This window comes from Physeter macrocephalus, chromosome 1 (assembly GCF_002837175.3).
Source record: "Physeter macrocephalus isolate SW-GA chromosome 1, ASM283717v5, whole genome shotgun sequence".
Taxonomy (NCBI): Eukaryota; Metazoa; Chordata; class Mammalia; order Artiodactyla; family Physeteridae; genus Physeter; species Physeter macrocephalus.
The window spans coordinates 133,461,082-133,480,837 of record NC_041214.2 but is presented as its reverse complement, the minus strand read 5'-3'; the positions used below and the strand labels follow the sequence as shown (position 1 = coordinate 133,480,837).

The window sequence follows — 19,756 nt, the reverse complement described above, 5'->3', positions numbered from 1 at the left end:
ACATATTTACAATATAACATAATGACTAATTTTTATAAGATTTACTTTGAATCAAGAAAACTAAAAATTGAAAAAAACTGTACTTTTATTCCTCTGACCATTAATTCCCTTTTCTATTATAAAAAGGGTAAGGTAAATTCTAGGGTTCCTTTCAGTTCTAGAGATCCATGATTCTACAAGAGCTAAATAAAGGGAGAGAATACTTATGTGTTCACTTCTTTACCCAAAAGTTTGCCTAGGGAAAAATCTACTGAAATAAATATCTACATATCAGAATAATAAAAGATTAACCTCTTCAAAATAAATGCACCTACAGAATATCTAAAAATATATCTAAAATATCTAAACACGGCTAAGAGTAATGCTACTTTGCTTAATGGTGTTCTTCTTGCTCTTAAACATGCAACAACATGCTGGAAAACCCTAATCCCCACATATAAACTAACCATGCATTTTTGCCAGCTCAAGACATGTGTTACTTACTATTCTAAATAAGCATAAATAATAGCTAAATATCTTAACTCACTTTGTATTCATTACAAAACCTCAGCAAGAATAAGTTTTTTCAACTTTTTTGGCTTCTTGAGAAGATCCATTCATGCTACACTATTTTTCTCCTAAAGATTTTGCTCTATCAGATTAATGTCAAAATAATAAAGCTATCTTCCTTAATTATGCAGAAAAAGTAAATTATTCTTTTGTCTCTAACCTTACAACATGACATTAGATACAATGTATTAGATTCCAAACTAGTATTACTTAAAATAACTTATATGAATGTAGGATAGAGTCTTCTTTGGGAATCAGTAAAACCACATACTGAAAAAAAAAGCAGAAAACAACATGATAGGGACTTCCCTGGTGGCACAGTGGTTAAGAATCCGCCTGCCAATGCAGGGGACACAGGGTCAAGCCCTGGTCTGGGACGATCCCACATGCCATGGAGCAACTAAGCCCATGTACCACAACTACTGAGCCTGTGCTCTAGAGCCCGCGAGCCACAACTACTGAGCCCACGTGCCACAACTACTGAAGCCCGCATGCCTAGAGCCTGTGCTCCACAACAAGAGAAACCAACCACAATGAGAAGCCTGCACACCACAACGAAGAGTAGTCCCCGCTCGCCACAACTAGAGAAAGCCTGTGTGTAGCAACGAAGACCCGACGCGGCCATAAGTTAATTAATCAATTAATCAATTTTTTAAAAAGAAAACAACATGATACATTACAATGTAAAGATCAAAGTAAACTCACATATTTAAAAATAAACAGTATACACTTTTAAGAGTGGTCCAACATTAGCAGCAGTACTCTGCCCAAATATCAACTCTCCATGCAACCTCGGCCCATACAAGCTTTTTCTCTTAAACTATTGACCACTAAAAGGTACTAGAACTCCTTGGAAGGTATTTAGTTAGATGAATTGGGGTATAAGAAAATCAGCATTTATCTAGAACATCCCACTCTTCTCAGAAATAAGTTTTAAAGAACATAAGGGGGAGGTAAGTCAAAGAGCCAACTTGAGAGAATTCCTACTGTTCAAGTTGTACAATTCAACATAATATAATACAAGAATAAGAATAATCAACTGGAAAAATTAAAGTTGTACAAGGCGACTACTTCAAAAGAGAAAAGTTAACACATAGTATACAAAAGGTAAATACAACACCAAAGTCTATTTTATATAACAAGGTATATTTAATTATTTATTGACTTTTATAAATGGGAGTGTTTTCATTTGAAAAGTTTGCTCCTTTTGTAACATATGTATATCCAGAAGTATAAATAAAGGAACCTTATTTCTACATTGGTAATTAGAAATGAATGAACTAAAACAAGCAATGGGTTCTGGGTGAAGTAGCAACCATACCACAAACAGGAAAGAAGAATTAGCACCAGCGGTCATATATAAGAGACAGAAGAGGCATCCAGCAGTTGATTAGCACCACTGGGCATGTACAATAACCATTAAAAAAGAGGATTCTACAGTATATTCCAAAAGCATAAACTGATCAAAAGTGAAGGAGAACAAGAAGAAATACACTCATTCCTAAATCTTCTGGGTGGATAATCCTCTAGCATTACATATTTTTAAACTTCTAATTATAATAAAATACTAATTAGAAATAACCCTTTTCAATGCCAACACACCAGATCATTTGTATCATAATGACCAGGAAACGGGTCACACAGACAACAGTCATGGAAAACTTGAGAAGACCTGATTTCTACAAAATGTAACGTCTACAAAAATTAAAGTCTAAAAATAAGTCACATGTACTCCAATAAAGAGGTTAAAAGAATAAATATTAAAAATTGAAAAAATAAAAATAAGTCACATGAAGTTAATAAAATGAAACTCAGCCTCAGGACCATATTGAGTAAAACTAGGTCTCCTGTTCCCCACAAGTGTCAACAACCCATCCCAAATCTACAATCCAGACTCCCCTGAGACAATGACATTCTTCTTATTCCAGATCTAGTTAAGATTACTAAAAACTAAAGACCAGAAAGTATTTTTTTAATGGTTCGATAGTCAATTCAGGCACCCTCCTCTTCAGCCCCCTCCCACCAAGAAAATACATCTCTTGATTTTCATGTTGTATGAAAACATTAAGGTGATAATATAAGCTTTTTAGTTCCCTTGCCTACTTTTGGGAGAATGTATGGCCTCAAATGTACTTTCTAGGACCAAGCAGCCTACCTGCACTTTTTGTTACAAGAGGAGGGAAAGAAAGTCAAGGATATAAACTGAAGGTACCATCTCTCCAGCATTCCCATAAAACTTTTTACAGAGGTAAAATTACATACAAACTGTAATAACTGAGCAGAGCTTAAGACATACATGTTCACTGTTTCTCAAAGTGACCTAAGATATAAAAATTTTTTAAAGTATCCATTTCTAAACCACATTTATTTTTGGTGGGTGGGTATACATACTTAAATGTATATAAATATTCATATAACTCAATTCAGTCATATGGTAGAGATCATCATTCATTATAATAAAAGCATGAGTTTTAAAGAAGTAGATTATAATATTCCTTAAACATATGGTAATATGGTAGAATTACGGTACTAAAAATAATGGATGAAAGAATGCCATGACTTTGTGATCTTGATTTAGAGCTTATAACACATTTAGTTTTTTAATCACCAAGGACTTACAACATGCTCCAGTAGGTTTCCTCCTACCACTTCCTCCTGGCTCCTAAAAGACTTTATAAATACATTTATTACACTGCACAAAATTATTAATCAACCAGTCTCTCCCATCAGCATCCAGAGGATAGAAACATGGATTTGTTTCATCCCTAGAGCATACATGATTTAAAAAAAAAACAAAAACAGGGGCTAAACAAGTGTTTGAAGTAGATGGAAGATTAAAATATTAGATATTGCTATCTCTTTGTCTTTTTTTTTTTTTTTTTTGGCAAAAGCCGAACCTCTAGCCCAAATATGAGCCCTCCATTCCCAAGCCCTTGTCCTTTGCTATAGTTCAGCCCTGGCATATTAATATAAGCTTTATATAAAGCCAAGTCCTCATAAGGGTTCCTTCCCTGGCCTCACCAAACAATGATTCTACCCAGGATTTAAAGTGTAAAGTATGCCAATAGCTACGTTTCAGATATTAAGGCTGCAAGTAGAGAAAGAGAATAAAAAAATAACACTGCAAATCTCAGAGCTCAGAAATAGCTTAGAACAAAATGTAGCATACTGAAAAAGGTAAGCCCAAAAGCCACAAATACCAACCCCCACTACAATCACCTTATCTTCTCAACACTAGTCATGACCATGGCATTCAACAATATAAAAAGATGACAAAATGTTTTGCTGTCTCTTTTCCTTCCACACACTATATTGAATGAATCTTTAAAGCACTTACTTATGGTAAGTGTTCATGTTCCTAGTAGAATTTTATTGCACTGATTTTGAGGGCTTTTTTTTTTTGCTTGTTTTCTTTTGTATTGTTATTTAAACTGCGTTATAGAAAACATTCCACTTTGGATCATCTAAGTCTATTTCAAGCAAGCAACATACTCACTGGAAAACATGCATATCATTTCAGCTATACAGATCAACCAAAAAGAAAAGAAAAAAGAAGGTGGAAGGAAGGAAGAGAAGGAGGAAGGAAGGGACGGAAGAAGGAAGGAAGGGAGTATTCATCTTCCACATTTCCTTTAAAAAAAATCTACTGGTATTTTGACTGTGATCACATTAAACCCATAAGCTAATTTAAGGAGAACTGACCAGTTTTACAATATTCAATCTTCCAATTTGTGAAACAGAATACATTTCCAATTATTTCCATATTGATTAATATGTCTCAGTGTTATCTAATAATTTTCTTCTTGGAAGTTCTTGCACACTTATTAGATTTATTCCTGGTCTTTAATAGTTTTATGTGTTATAAATGGTAGCTTTTAAAATTTTCTCCTTATTCTTTCTTATACATAAAAACATAACCTTTTGTATATTATCAACCAACAGGGCTAAATACATCTTTCTTGGTAAGAGTATTTTATTGAGGTGGTTTACATATAATAAGATACACAAACCTTAAATGTATAGTTCAGTGAAATTTTTACCAATGAATACCATCCCGCATGTAACCACCACCCAGACCAAGATATAGAAAATTTCTATTACTCCCCAAAATTCTGTCATGCCCTTTCCCAACCAATAGTGTCTCTCTAGTTCTCAGATAATCACCATTCTGACTTCTACCACAATTAACTAGTTCTGCTTGTCCTTAAACATCACATAAATGGAATCACACAGCAGTTACTCTTTTGTGTCAAGTTTCTTTCACTCAACATGTTGCTTTGTGGATTCCTCCACATTTTTTACAGTACCAGGAAAATGTTTTCCATTACATTGCTTAGTATTCCACTGTGTGAATATACAACCACTGTTAACTATTCTGCTTTTACGGATATTTGGTTGTTTACAGTTTTTAGTTATTATCAATAAAGGCACTATGTGCTTCTTTCTCAAGTTTCTATACCTAGAAGTGGAAACGTGGACTATGCTAAGTCCTAGCATAATATATGTTGAAATACACTAGAAATTCCCAGTTTTCCAAAGTGGCTATACCGTTATACATTCTTACGAACAATATATGACACTTCCAATCACTCTAAATGCTTGCCAACATTTGATATTGTCAGTCTTTTTACTTTTAGCCATTGTGTTGGATATATTAGTGGTGGCTGGTCTCCAATGAGGTGACTCATCAAACTTGCACCACAAAGATTACCACCACTGCTATAATCTATCATCATACCCAACATGGCAACTTGTCCACTTTTAACTTGTCCAACTTATTTATTATTTTCATGTGTCTAACTGCTATGTAAATTTGTGTCATTTGTCACTTTCACTGTCACTATTTTTAGGATAATTCTACCTTTTTCCTCTGAGTAATTTTAAGATTTTCCCATTCTTAAGTATTCTGGAGTGTCACTATAATGAATTTATGTGTGGGTTTCTTTTCATTTTTCTGATTGGGATTTGATGGCTCATGAAATTACAAGTTATCTCTTCACTTCTAAAAAATTCTGTGATTATCACTTTAAATTTTGCCTCTGACTCACTCCCTCCTCTTCTTCTGAAACACCAATTAATGTATGTTAGACCTACTCATTTTATTCTCCGTGTCATTCAACCTTTCTCCATATTATTTAACTTTTTAGCTATCTGTTACACACTGGATAATTTCTCATAGAGCTTACAGTCTACTCATACATTCTTTAGCTATTTCTAATTGCTATTAAACCTGTGTTCTGTTTTATCTTTTTCCTTTTTTTTACTTTAGTAATTCTTATTTTCATTTCTAGAAGATATTTTCACAGTCCTTTTTTAAGTAGAGATTTATTGAATCATTAAAGTGACACAAATTTCAGCTGTACAACCATGGTACAATCTCAGGGGCAAATCTCATCCCCTCCAACAACACTCCTCATAGCTAAGGCAACTGTCTTTGTAGTATTATAGGGGTTTCGGGGGGGGATAGTTCTGATTTACCCTTATTGTGAATATGTCATCCATTGACATAACTTTACGAGGGGAATGATTTCCTATTAAAGCTTCCCACCTAATATAGACAATGGCCTTTAACTTCTTTTTCCCACATTCAACAAGGATATCAAGACTGAAATTCAAATTTATACACACAAGCAAATGTCATCATGTCAAAATGACTTTCAGCATTCTGAACTTACTTCTTTGGGTTCCACCTTTCACTTTGATTTAGTCTGATTATAGCCCTTACTACCTTAACAATTCTATAATACTTTCAAGAGATCTTAAAATATTTTACATCCAACAGAAACAACACATTCTGGTTGTTTCCACTAGAAAATCTGTTTTAGTCTACCATGTTTCCTGAAACTGTTGAAGGTGTGCTCTTTGTAACAATTTTAACTAGAACCTAGCCCTACCTTCTACCCAACTTATTCAAAGTCATTTCATACGGCAAGCCATTTTCACAACAAATATGCTAGACACAAACTAGCCACAATGCAGTTTATTAACAAATTTCTACTATCCATACTCTACTTGTTCCCTGTCTGTGCAGTGATAACTAAGATAATTATAATAAATGCATCCAATCCTGACATTAAGAAGTAATTATATTAAGAAGTACACTTCTAAAATGTTCAACTTAAGAAATTTTACCATGAAATTTATGGGTGCCAGAACACAGGATTGTAAGATGTAAAAAGGTTTTATCTCATCTAGTTATACACAATAACGCAGTATTCCAAAGGTGTGAATTCATATTAAAGTATGTATACTGAAATACAACCATAGTCAAATGATTCTAGGATTTTATTTGGTAAGATTTTGTCATCTGAATTTACTAAGTAATGAACAAATAAATTTACTTTTAAGCATAATATATAAATGTTTTCCTTAAAAAATTCATCATTTTCTCTTTTGAATTTAGAGTCTAAGCCTTAATAAAACTCACTGCAATGTTATATTTGTCAAATGCTTAACTAGAATTCTCATATTCCCCTATTTCTAATACAATATGATTTATAAATGTGCTTATTTACTGAATGTTGCAGTTAACTTTCTTTGTTAACTATATATTATAAAATCTATGCATAGCAAGGAAAAAATTACATTTTGCAACAGTAAATTAATATTTTTTTAATTCTGAGTATAATTTTACATAAAATTTTGTCATATTACACTATACCAATTCTCTGCAATGCTATCTACAATAAAAATACTTGCAAAATATTTACTATTTTAAGAGTATATTAAAATTAAAAGATCAAGGAAAAAAAGGGCATTATCTTAAAGAGATTTTTTTTCCATTTGGACAAAAATTAGTATCTTAAAGAATATATAACATATATTGTACGTAATAGAGATTAGGAATAATCTAAATTCCTTAACTTTTATTTATTTATTTATTTTTTTACTGATTATCTAATTATTATGTTATTTTAATTAGAAAACACAGGATACAAAACTACTGACACTACTTGGTATATAATCCTTCAGACTTTTTTCTATTTATGTACTAATATAAATTAATATATATAACAATATATGTACATTTAAAAATATTTGTATCATAGTATATATTCTATTTTATAATCTCTTTTTCACATACTAGATTATCATTCCCCTTAAATATGAATTGCACCTGATGTATTTCATGTTTAAAATATTTCTCATACAGCTTAAGTATTATCAAATTTTACAATTATTCAAGACAAATATTTCATTCCAATTCATTTTTATAAGATAAAATCTAACTTTATAATTTCTCCAAATCCTTCAAAAAATAAACCTAAATAAAATGTCTAAAAATAGCACATGTACTTTTGGTTTTCATTTAAAATTACTGGCATTAAATGATATTAGCCACAACTAAAGAGGATAATGAATTTTAATTAAGGCTTGCCATCTTGATATCTTATTATACAAAGCAGTTGCCAAAGACATTAAAAAGTATTACTACAAAAAATTATGTGCCTTTGCTAAACATAGCATTTTGAGGCATCTCCTACGGTAATCTCAGATTACTCAGAAAGAAATGTACTATTAATATTGTGCCAAGGGAAATTATCTAAGAAAGCTGGTACATTCTGCTACCAAACAACTCTGTTAACAGGGGAAAAGAACACTGGAGTCATAAGACCCATCCTAGCTGTGTAACTTTGGAAAATCATTTAACCTCTTAAAAGATAAATTTCTTCTTCAGTAAGACAAAGTTACCATTGGCTCCAAAGAGTTGTTTAGGAGATTATGTTTAGTTATAATTTAAAGTTTTTTTTTTTAAATCAAACTTATTTAATCCTTTGGTGGATCAAATTTTTTCAAACTAAAAAGTTTTGGTAATTAAATCAAAAGATGCATTCCATCACACATCTTGGACTCTTGCTTATTTCTTTAAAAAAAAAAACCTATAAATATACTATAATATTATAGATCAGAAGGTGGCAAACTATGGCCCTTGGGCCAAATCCCGCTGGCCCTCTGTTTTTGTAAATCGAGATTTACTGGAACACAGCCACACTCATTAAATTATGCATTATCGATGGCTGCTTTTACACTACAACACTTGAGTTGAGCAACTGCAACAGAACCAGATGGCTGACAAAGCCTAAAATATTTACCACTGGCATGTTACAGAAAAAAGTTTGTTGACCCTGGCCATAAATGGCTATAAATTGAATTGGACAATGTATCCAAAAGAAATTAGGAGAAGAAAAAAAAAATCAAAGAAATATTAAAATCTATACCTAAATTTAATGCCCAATGCCACTCCAAAATCCTAAAAACAGTCTAAGTTTCAAATGCAATTGGATCTAGAATAAGAAAATCTGGGTTACATAAAATATAAAAACAATACTAAGTTTATTAATAGTTTATTTAGAATTGCAAAGTATATCTTTGTGCCTCTTCAAATTAAAGTCAATTATTATTTCTATTATAAATAGTATTTATATCTACTTTATACAAATTATATTTTTACCTGCTAATGGCTTGCTCCTCATCAGTTATTCCAGTCTCCCTGAATGCCCTGTTTGATTCCGCCAAACTCAAGGCAATTGCTCTCTGAAGATCATCTTTATCATCTCCAGTGAGATCAATCACATCTGAAAAGCAAAACTATCTTTCTCAAAATTAAAAGTCAAACAAAATGAAAGGTAATTCTTATAATGGAGATTTTATACCCAATATACCCTTTCCAATCAAAGTCAGCACCAACTTAATTCTGTATAAGAGCCTCTCTGAAGAGAATGCAAACACTTTTTAAATTGGTTATACTTTGAAATTTAATGTTCTTCTCTATAAAATATACCTAAAGCAATTAAGAATATAAATATTTTTCAATACAGAGGAATCTCAATATTTACTATGAAGTCTCTGATTAAAAGCTAATAAGCAGAAAGACTGCTAAAAACAGGTTCTTTAACAACAAAATTGAAGCCAACATAATTAAACATTTACATTTATGCTTTTTGAAGTTAACCCAAATACACACACATTACAGTCGGCTATACTACCTAGACATTTATCAAAGTATAATAATTAAATGAGCTCTCAAAATCTATGTTTCAGAAACTAATTGACCATATATATTTATATTTATATACACTTTTAAAGTCTAGATGAATGTATGAAGCTGTTAACAGTGGTTAATTCTGATGAGGAGGGTTATGGGGAGAAGGAAGTATAAGGATCTTTCACTTTCTATTTCCTGTTCTATGCATTCCTTTTAATTAAAAAAAAAGTTTTCATTTCACGAAAAAGAAAAATATGCAAGTAAATGACAGGTTTTCTTTCGTTAGAATAAAATAAAGTAGTCTAGATGCTGTAAGTGTTCTTCTTCCAAAGAATAAAGTCTACAACTATTACCACATTCAAAAAAAACTGATTTTTAATCCAATTTCCCAATATACATCGATTTATTTCCTTACCTCGAAAGATGTCAATAATACTCCTATTATCATTTAAACAATGATAGACCATAACATGTTGCTAAGTAGGATATTACAAAATAATGGGATGAGAAAGAGAAAGAAGTATAGCTGTTACTACCTTATCTTTGCATAGTTGGGATTATGCTGGTTGGTATTCTGGACAAGTTTTATAATCATTTTGTTTATTTGTATTTGAGACATGTTAAAATTAACTTTTTTCTTTGTAATCTTAGAATATTATAAGAGGGAAACAAACAAAAGGGCTGGGGATGGGAGATAAAGTGTCTGCATTTTACCATCTGGCTACAGGGTTATATATAACTACTAGAAAAAAAATATTTTGCACTTAATAAAAAATAAAGTATATTGATAGTTTCAAAAGTCTACTTCTATTGTTATATACACTTTTTTCTCCAAACAGCAGCTTATGAGAATATTAAAAATAACAGTTGGCCACGGAAGATTTTTTTTAATGCTCTTAGGGAGTATAACAAAACCTCACAAAAACGTAGTAAGTAAGGTCCAAAATATTCAGTCAAGTAAAATGTGGAAGACAGTTATAGAGCAAGTGAAATGATGGAGCATGCATACGAACGTCAGCAGGCCAAAGGTTTCCTAATTCTGGTTTACAAATTCCGAGTCCACCAAACCACAGCTGTAGATGGAAATCACCGGGGTGTAGTCATTCAGTCCAGCTGAAATATTGATAAAGAAGCTAGGACTGGAGAGGCATGAAGTGGCCTCATAAAAATGAGAACTATCATGGTCATTAAATAATGACTAGAACTTGGGTAAGTAAAGAGAGAATAATGGAAGTAAAGAAAATAACTTGAAAATCACAAAGAAGCAGAAAAACAGGTTTTGGGGACACAATCAATTAGCCCTCAGACTCCAATCTCTCATCCTCCTTGTGTGCCTTCTACAACTACAGAAGCTGAAAAGATTAAAACAAACAAACCTATTTTCCTGATTCACCTGCAGTTATGGTTCTGGATAAAATTTAGGTTCCACCAACCGGATGCATTAGCATGAGATTTGGAAGGCAGACTTGAGGGAGGAAGCCACTATCCTGCTGCTTTTGGCTGTTTTTCTCCAGCATGACTGAACAGATGTGGGCTGTTCCACAGTAGCAATCCAGTATCCAATTTACAGCTTCAGGTATGTCAAGAGAGAATAGAAGTGGTAACCAGACTCTGCACTCCAATGCCCAGGCACAGCTCAGTGGCAGTTACCTAATCCTGGCTGCTGGTTCCCTGGGCAGCAGCTATAGAGCTATGTACATTCTTGAACCCTGCAGTCCCAAAGGCAGTCTCCTGATTCACTATCTTCCTGACTGTGGCAGACGGAATGGCTTCCCTGGCTGGCCAATCCTGCAAAGAATCTAGGAGTCATTTCAGAAAGCTGAGCTAGAGATCCTTCCTCCATTGCTTCCACTGATTTTTTTTAAGAACCTAGTTCCCTGTATTAAATTTCTTCTTTGGAACTATCTAGAGTGTTTACTGCTTCATGACTGACAAGTAAACCAAACTGGCTAGAGCAGAACTCACCTAGAAATGGCAACAAGTTATACTTAGAACTTTTCATAATTTAGCAATCGTAACTCAAGCAACACAAAAGCAAAAAACTAGGCAAGATGCTTTTAACCCTATTTCATAAATGAGATAATGAAGTTGCAAGAAATGAAGTCTAATAGTACAAGAAAAAAGAATGGTACATAGGCTTCAAATTTAAGTCTTCAAATTATTAAGTCCAGTGGTCTTTCCTCCATACTAGCAGTATCCAAGTGTAATCCATAGATCCTTGGGATCCCCAATGACCCTATGAAGGAAGGGGTTCCTTAAGTAAAAAATACTCTCATAATAATACTAAGATGTTATTTGCCTTTCCTACTGGGGTCACATTTGCAGTGATTATGCAAAACAACAGTGCATAAAACCACAGCATCTTAGCACAAATCAAGGCAGTAGCATCAAGTTAATTATATTACAACTATGCCCACCCATTATTCAAAAAAAAAAAAAAGCCAGTCTCTCTTAAATCCTTGATAAAATGAGGAAACTAATTTTATTAAATCTCAAACATTGTTTTACATGTTCTTTTAATTCTATGTCACATAATAGAAAGTATGCATAGTACTTCTGCTGTATATCCAAAGTATGCTGTTGGTAAAGAAAAACACTGCTTGAGTTGCAAGCTGAACTGATTTTTTTTCACGGATCACTATTTTTACTTGAAAGAACAACTGACAACCTACAAACTATGATTATTCAGATGTCAGTATTTGGCAGACATTTTCTTAAAAATAAAGTGAGCCTGTCACTTGAAGAACAAATGAAGAGTGTTTGTTGCCAATGATTAGCATGGAATTTTCAAGCAAAAATTGAAACTTCAGAAAACTTGTTTCTACCACTATGAGCTTGATATCTTCCCAATACTTAAAGGCTTTTCTGGTGAAATCAAGTGATATTAACAATTTCTATTTGTTTTATAATGTAGACTTTCTTCCAACATTTGGAAGGAAACCTTTTCCAAATTACCAATGCGCTGTGTTATTAAATCATGCATGGATAAACAATCCATTCAAAGAGCAAGATAAGACACTAAGAGCATCTCTTGTTCTAATATTTGGTCTCTGACCCAGTTCCTGACATAGAGCTCCTATATCACTTGGCATTTCCTAGCTTGATAGAAACATATTTTGCTCTAAGGAGGTGATTCTTGGTGGGTTCCTAAATAGCTTCAGGATGGGCCACTGGTCATCAGAAAGACTAAGCCATGATGAGCAGCTTGGAACTTTGAGCCCTACCTCCCATCCTCCAGGGAGACATAAGGACTGGAGATTAAGTTAATAATCGATCAGGCCCACCTGATGAAACCTCCATAAAAATCCCTAAAGTACAAGGTTTGGGGAGCTTCCAGGTTGGTGAACATATCCACATGTTAGGAGGGTGGTGCACCCCAACTCCACATGACAGAAACTCCTGGCTTGGGACCCTTCCAGACCTTGCTCTATATACCTCTCCATCTGGCTGTACATACTTTATCATAGCCTTTATTATATAATAAACCAGTAAAAGTGTTTCCCTGAGTTATGAGCCATTATAGCAAATTATCAAACTTGAGGGGGTCTTGAGAACCCCCAATTTGTTGTAGCCAAGTCAGACAGAATGTGGGTAACCTGGGGACCCACTACTTGTGATTGGTGTCTAAGGTAGGGGCAATCTTATGGGACTGAGCATCTAGCCTGTGGGGTCTGATGCTGACTCCAGGTAGATGGTATCAAAATTGTAGAACACCCAGCTGGTGTTGGAGAACTGGTCGTGTGTGGGGGAAAAAAACTCACATATCTGGCGTCAGAAGTATTATAAGTATGAGCAGAGGAAGAAACAAGCAATTATAGTCTTTAATGCTAGAAAGGTTAGCTGACCACAGACTATCAGTTCTTAACTGAAAAGCTGGGACTTGTTCCTTTAAGCGATGGAGAAGGTTTATTTATTATTTGTAGTTTCACTATAATTACAATAATTTTCTCCAAGATGTTCCCATTACTTCATAAAGCTTCTTCTTTCCACAGGTCATTTTAGAACAATACAGAAATCTTGAATTATTATAACCTACTCACATACCAAATACATATGATTTTAAGAACAGATATTAAGAAAATAAAACTTTATTTTAATAGAATGGTTAATCCTAAATTTATTTTTCTGGAGTTTAATAGAATGATTTCTGTAAAATATGTAATAAACTATCAATTTCACAATGAAAAATAGCCCTCTATGATTTTCTTATGTGTTTATTCAAAAAGAAACAGAGAATAAGCTTAGCAGTAAACAATTTCTAATTTGCAAAAGTCAACTATAAAAACTTAGCCTTTGTAAAACTTCCATCCAAGTACCAAAGTACTATGAATATTTTTCTGTCAATGCCAAGGGAGGACCTTGGTAAAACAGCAAACTTTGTTTGAACCAATCCTTCCTCCAGTATGAGTATTAGCATTAGTGTAAACAGAATTCAAGGGCACAAGTGTGTTAGTGTCAGCTGAATAACACTTTAGAAAATCACGTTACAAAAGCCTATGAACAGTAATCTACAACATTTCAAGACTGACCAAAATAAAACATTTTTTCCTGTAAAGTCAGAAATATATACACCAAAACATAACATCCACCCTAATAAATCTTCCACTCTCCAAAAACTTACACACCAACTACCAAACACTTCTCTGCTAACTCCAAAACACAGAAAGTCATCAACTTAGCAATAAATTAGACTTCAAATGTATGAATTATCACTCATTTTTTCTCATGAAAATGGTATATAAAATGACATGAGGCTTCCAAGTTAGTTCACAAGAGCCAATTTAGCCCATAATCTAACTGAATATATGCAAAGATTTTTATTTTAGGAAAAAAAAGTTCTTTCATTATTTTCCTTACCTACATAAGGCTAAACCTAGGGGAAACACTATTTTTAATAAGCCAAGCTTATATTTACCACCAGCAAAGATTTCTAGGCAGGGGAGTGATATGAGTAGAAATAACTGTTTTGGGAGTTAGAGGAGTTAAAAGTGCTGAACGAGAGTTTGAGAAGAGTTGTAATAAGAGTAGGTACCAGAGCAGAAAAAATCTCTGGCCCACCAAAAGGACAGGGATACCCTTAAGAGAAAAAAGGCAAGTATGAAGAAAGAGATGGTCAGCAGATTGGAAATGAGAAAAATACCATTTTCACTCTCACTCTGCTTCAACCACGGTTGTCGTCCTCACCATTTCACCTCCTGAGCCAAAAACATACTCCTACCTCGAGAACCCAGCCTGGGACACACCTCCCTAAGACATCCTTGAGGTTCACCCCTTCACTTCCTCAGGTATCTGTATAAATGAGACATTTCCCAACCAACCTTCCATCTAAAATAGCATACCCCATGTCTGAACTACAACCTCATCCCTGCCAGCCTCTGTCCCTCTACCCTGCTCTATTGTTCTTCATGAACTTACTATTATCTGACAATATTTATTTACTGTTTACTGTCTGTCTTCCCCCTATGTAAACAAAGATACTTTTTGATTTTTTAATGGCCTAAAAGAGTACCTGACACATATTAGGCAATCAATAAATATTTGTTAAGCAAATAAAGGTTAATATCTAGACTATGGAATAGAAATAAAAATTAATGAGTCATCTCCACAGTGGCACTAGTTAGAATACTTGAGAATATATACTTTATCCAAAATTTTTTCTAGTAAAAGGACAAATAGCATAATAAAGTATCATGTTAAAAGAATACTTAAAATCAAGAAGACATAAGCAATGTAAATTGTGTTGCTCATCCCACGCTCCCATTCTCCCCTGCTGTCAGTCAGTTCTCTTAAGATGTTCCTACTTTTCCAATCTTCTCATTGCTAAACTCAGATTCTCCAAAACAGTGACGTCCAATAGAACTTCCTGTGATGATGGAAATGTACTATTATCCGTACTGTCCAATAAGGTAGCCACTAGTCACATGTGACTACTATTGACCATTTTAAATGTATCTATGGCAATGAAAAAACTGAGTTTCAGCATTACTTAATTTTATGTTTAAATTTAAGTCTCCACATGTAACTATTGGCAACTGTATTGAACAGCTCAGCTCTAAATGGTCTTGCTCTGTTTTTAATAGCTGCTAAATTTATAATGGCAGCATTAGTAAGTAAGGAAAGTAATAATAAAGGAGCCATTCTTGATTTTTGTCATCTGTTTTACTGTGTTTTCCAACTTGGAAAAAATTAAAAGTTAACATTCTATATTAGTCAACAAAAAGTGCAAAGGCCCATGGCTATCATTCTGTCCTAAAGTTAAAGAAAATTCATAAAGTTATACAAGTAATTCTACAGTGTATGTCTAATATAGAATGTAAGTCTAATTGAATCCAATCAGTTACAAGTAATTTTCATACCATTGTAGCGTCTCATTTTTAAGCTTAACGTTGACTTTTGGTGAATCATCAAAATAGTTTTATGCATTAGAAATCTCTAGAGAAAGAGATTTAACTTCCCTTTCTCTAATTTTTTTTTTCTATCTGCAGATGCTTGTTTAACAAATTTGGTGAATGGGAAAAATATCAGTGTTCAATTAATAAAATCCTAAACTGCTAAACGTAAGTGATTTGCCCTCAGCAGGGGTGAGAGCACTAGACTGGGATCTATTTATCATTGGTGCTTTAAATCACTTTTAGGCTAGCCAAGCAATATAACCAAGATTAGAGTTCTAGGACAGAACTTCAACATTTTTCTCACTTTCTATGCAATCCTTACCAAATAATTCCAAGTTCTTTTGGAGGATAAAAAAAAAAAAATACAGTGTGTCTTAAAAAAAAAAATACAGTGATTCTAAAGTTGTAAAGAGTCTACCACTTAACACTCACTCCAAAGTGTTATACTAATTTCTCTAAAACTTAAGCCAATATGCGTCATTACTTTCTGTGTTAAAATTACCTACCCAAATCCCTCTTATCTTTTGATCCATACTTTGATTGCTCAATTGTAGCACATCTCGTTCTGGAGGGTATATACTGTTTTTTTCCTGTTTTAAAAAAGTTCAAAAGAATTCAATGATCATGAAAGAAAGAATATTACTATTTGATTTCAAATTGGGCAAAAGCCTTATATGGTCATGTCTATGACAGAGTTTGCCAAGACACAAAGACTTCACACAATCTCTTCTCTGATTATTAAATACACCTATGATATCTCTATATCTTGCATTGTTTCCTAGTTCCCTTTGCATTTTTAACTGCAAAACTCCTAACACAGTAATTTTATTTCTCATTTAAGCGAGAGGTAGGAGGCACTCATTTTACAATTCACAATATCCAGTCTAGACAGGAGATGTAAGTAATTTAAAAAGGTGCCTCAAATTTTTGCTAACAGTACTACAAAATGGTTTGCGTCTTTTCCCAGAATTCAACAGAGTATTATATTACAGTATGGAATGTTACCAAAGCAATACTTCTTAATTCCTTTTTATGCAGAGTATAAGCTTTCCTTGAAATATTTCCTTTTTCTCTCAAAAATGAAAGGTAAAAATACACTGAGAAGGCCAACAATTGAAAATGTAATTACTCCTTCAATATTAAAGTTCACAAATATGTGTTCTTCTAATCAAGTGACATAATTTGCTCTCTCTTCTGATATACTTGGGTATATGAAAATTTCCCAGCAACCCCCAAAGTGACTTCTATGGGATATTAGTTTGAAAGCTAAATTTTTCTAGTCATCAAAAAAACATGTATTTTAGATCTTCTAAAAGAGACCTTCAGTTATAAGCTATATTCTAGCTTATAACAATAAAGAACCATTATATATTTAGCATTAGAGACTTTTATCTCAAAATATAGATGTTTTGTCAGCACTACAACCAACAGATGACACACTTAAAGTTAGCAAGGCTTTGTTTATGCTTTAGCCTGGTTGTAAAAGACTTTATACTTTAAAAAAAAAAAGAGAAAAAGAAAAAGAAGAAGAAATTGAAAAAATAAAAACCCTTACCATATTTGCAAGAAGTAAGTTCGACTATGGTCAATTTTCAAGTAACAATGCATTTCACATAAAATTAAGAAAATGCTCAAAAAGAGTTTTATATCTAGAACAATCCCTTGAAAACTTCCTCACGCTCTGATCACTCCAATACTCCACACTCCTTCAGCACTTACAGAGTTTTCCCCAAGAGGCCTGCGTTTAAATATATATATTCATTTGTAATTATTTTCTATCCTTCCCACGTTTTGCCACCCCATCCAAGAATTTAAAATACACAGAGATTTCATTTCTACTCAGCAATTACAGCATAGTAATTTAAAGAATCTGCTGAATGCATGACATCTACTTACTTTCTCAGTTTTAAACCTTGTAACACTTGGTATTATACAAGTGTCATAACACTTGTAGTATCATTATGACACTACTAAATTTAAATGCTGAACAAAGACTATTTCCTAAAGGCAGTTGTACTTCTTAGAACTTTATGAAAGATGGTACAAATTTGTTAAATAGAAAAGAACTATTGTCACCTTATCAGCTATATTTTTCTCAGTTTAATACTAATACTATTATAATACAATCACCCCACTATATTTCTACAAATTTTTTTCTCAATAATCTCAAACCAACTTTTTGAATGCACTATCCAAATTATTCAATTATTAAATATGAATTAGCATCCTGGTTAGAAGGACAGCTCATTTTATCAATAAGGAAACCACAACAACGAGCAATTTGCTCACTAAGATAATCAGTAAGGTGAAACCAGAAACTCCATCTCTCTACCATTTCTTTCAAGTGGAATATGAAAGTACTTAGTGCATATTTTCTGAGAGCTACACACATACACACACACAAAATTTTTTTCAATTATCAACAAATGGGACACATGCTTTCTGAAATCAGGTTGCTTCCTCCTTAAGAGCACCTATTCAAATCTCTCTTCTTGTCCATAACATTTTCACTATTCCTTGTCAAAAGTCTTGAACAGGTGTTAACATGTGACTTAAACAATATTTTCTAATTTTCACACAGCAAATAAGACATCATCTTTAATGACAGTCTTATAATCCTAATTCTCCCCTGCAAATCTATACATGCTGTCCCACGTCTCAAAGTCTACCATCTATATTAAGTTCACAGCTATCGTTCTAAAATCTTTCCATCCTTTCAACTAGAACACTGAACCATATTTACTCAGTTTTGTCTCCTTCATTTTAACCAGCTGTCTTCAGTCAAAATCTTTCTTTTTTTCCTTTTTCTACCTAATTTCATTTTCCTCCCAAGTCTCAGAACCTTGAAAGGTATGTTATTCTCACATACTAATTCCTCCTCTATTTATACCATTCTCTTTCTTCCAACTTCTTATAACAAGCTTCTCAACCCTGTTCAAGAGAACTTTCACTGGTTTCAAAACAGCTTTTTTACACATATTATCAAAAACAACTCAACAAACACTTTTTGAGAAACAATAACATCCTATTATAATGGTGGAACTACCAATGGTCTCTTGCCCTTTTAACTTTAGTTTGGTAAGCAAGAAAGGCACAGCAAATAATTTCAAAATAGCACAGTACCCTTTAAGACAGAAGTATGCTCTGGGTGTCAGAAAAACCCTTGGTTCAATCTAGAAGCTAGAGGAAACATTCTAGAGCCAGCAGCTCTTAAGCTAAGTCTTATAACATCAGAAGAAATTAGGCTAGGGATAAAGGCTGGAGGGGATTCCAGACAGAAGGAACAACAAGTGTAAAGACAGAAGAAATTAAATAGCACTGAGTGAATGAGAACTTCTAATCTATTCTGTATTATCACAGTGTAAAGTGAGAGGATGAAAACAGTAGAAAATGAAGGGAGAGATGTAGATAGAGGCCAAACCACACTTTGTCTTGAACTTGGACACAGCAATTGAGTCTGTCTTACATACGTAAAACTTCTCCCATCACCTATTACATGTGTGAGATAGGAGTGTCCTAGCTTTGGCTGACATAAGACCATTTTTGGAGCAAAAACACTAAGATTACCTTAAAATTTTGAAAATTAAAATATTTTATCAATGAACATTAAACAGCATTTAATGTCAACAAATAGCTATAAACATCTATGTGAATGGGATCTTCCTGGTTGTTTCCTAACTTTGAGAAAGTCTATAAAACAAAATCAAAAATTCTCTTTAAGTACAAGTTAGTAATCAAACTTCTCAAATCCAGAATGCATAGAAATACCTACATTTTATATAATGCAGTTATTACACCATAATGAGTTGAGATAATTGAACATATTTTT

At 33.2% G+C, this 19,756-nt stretch overlaps 1 protein-coding gene across 1 annotated transcript in view; it reads right to left on the bottom strand.

Moving 5' to 3' along the window:
• The window catches only part of USP25 (ubiquitin specific peptidase 25), a 141,245-nt gene that overhangs the window by 97,923 nt on the left and 23,566 nt on the right, over positions 1 to 19,756 (bottom strand). The window contains exon 4 of the mRNA XM_024120127.3: positions 9,002 to 9,125. Within this exon, the coding sequence (XP_023975895.1) occupies positions 9,002 to 9,125 (124 nt within the window). The remainder of the gene's footprint in view (positions 1 to 9,001; positions 9,126 to 19,756) is intronic.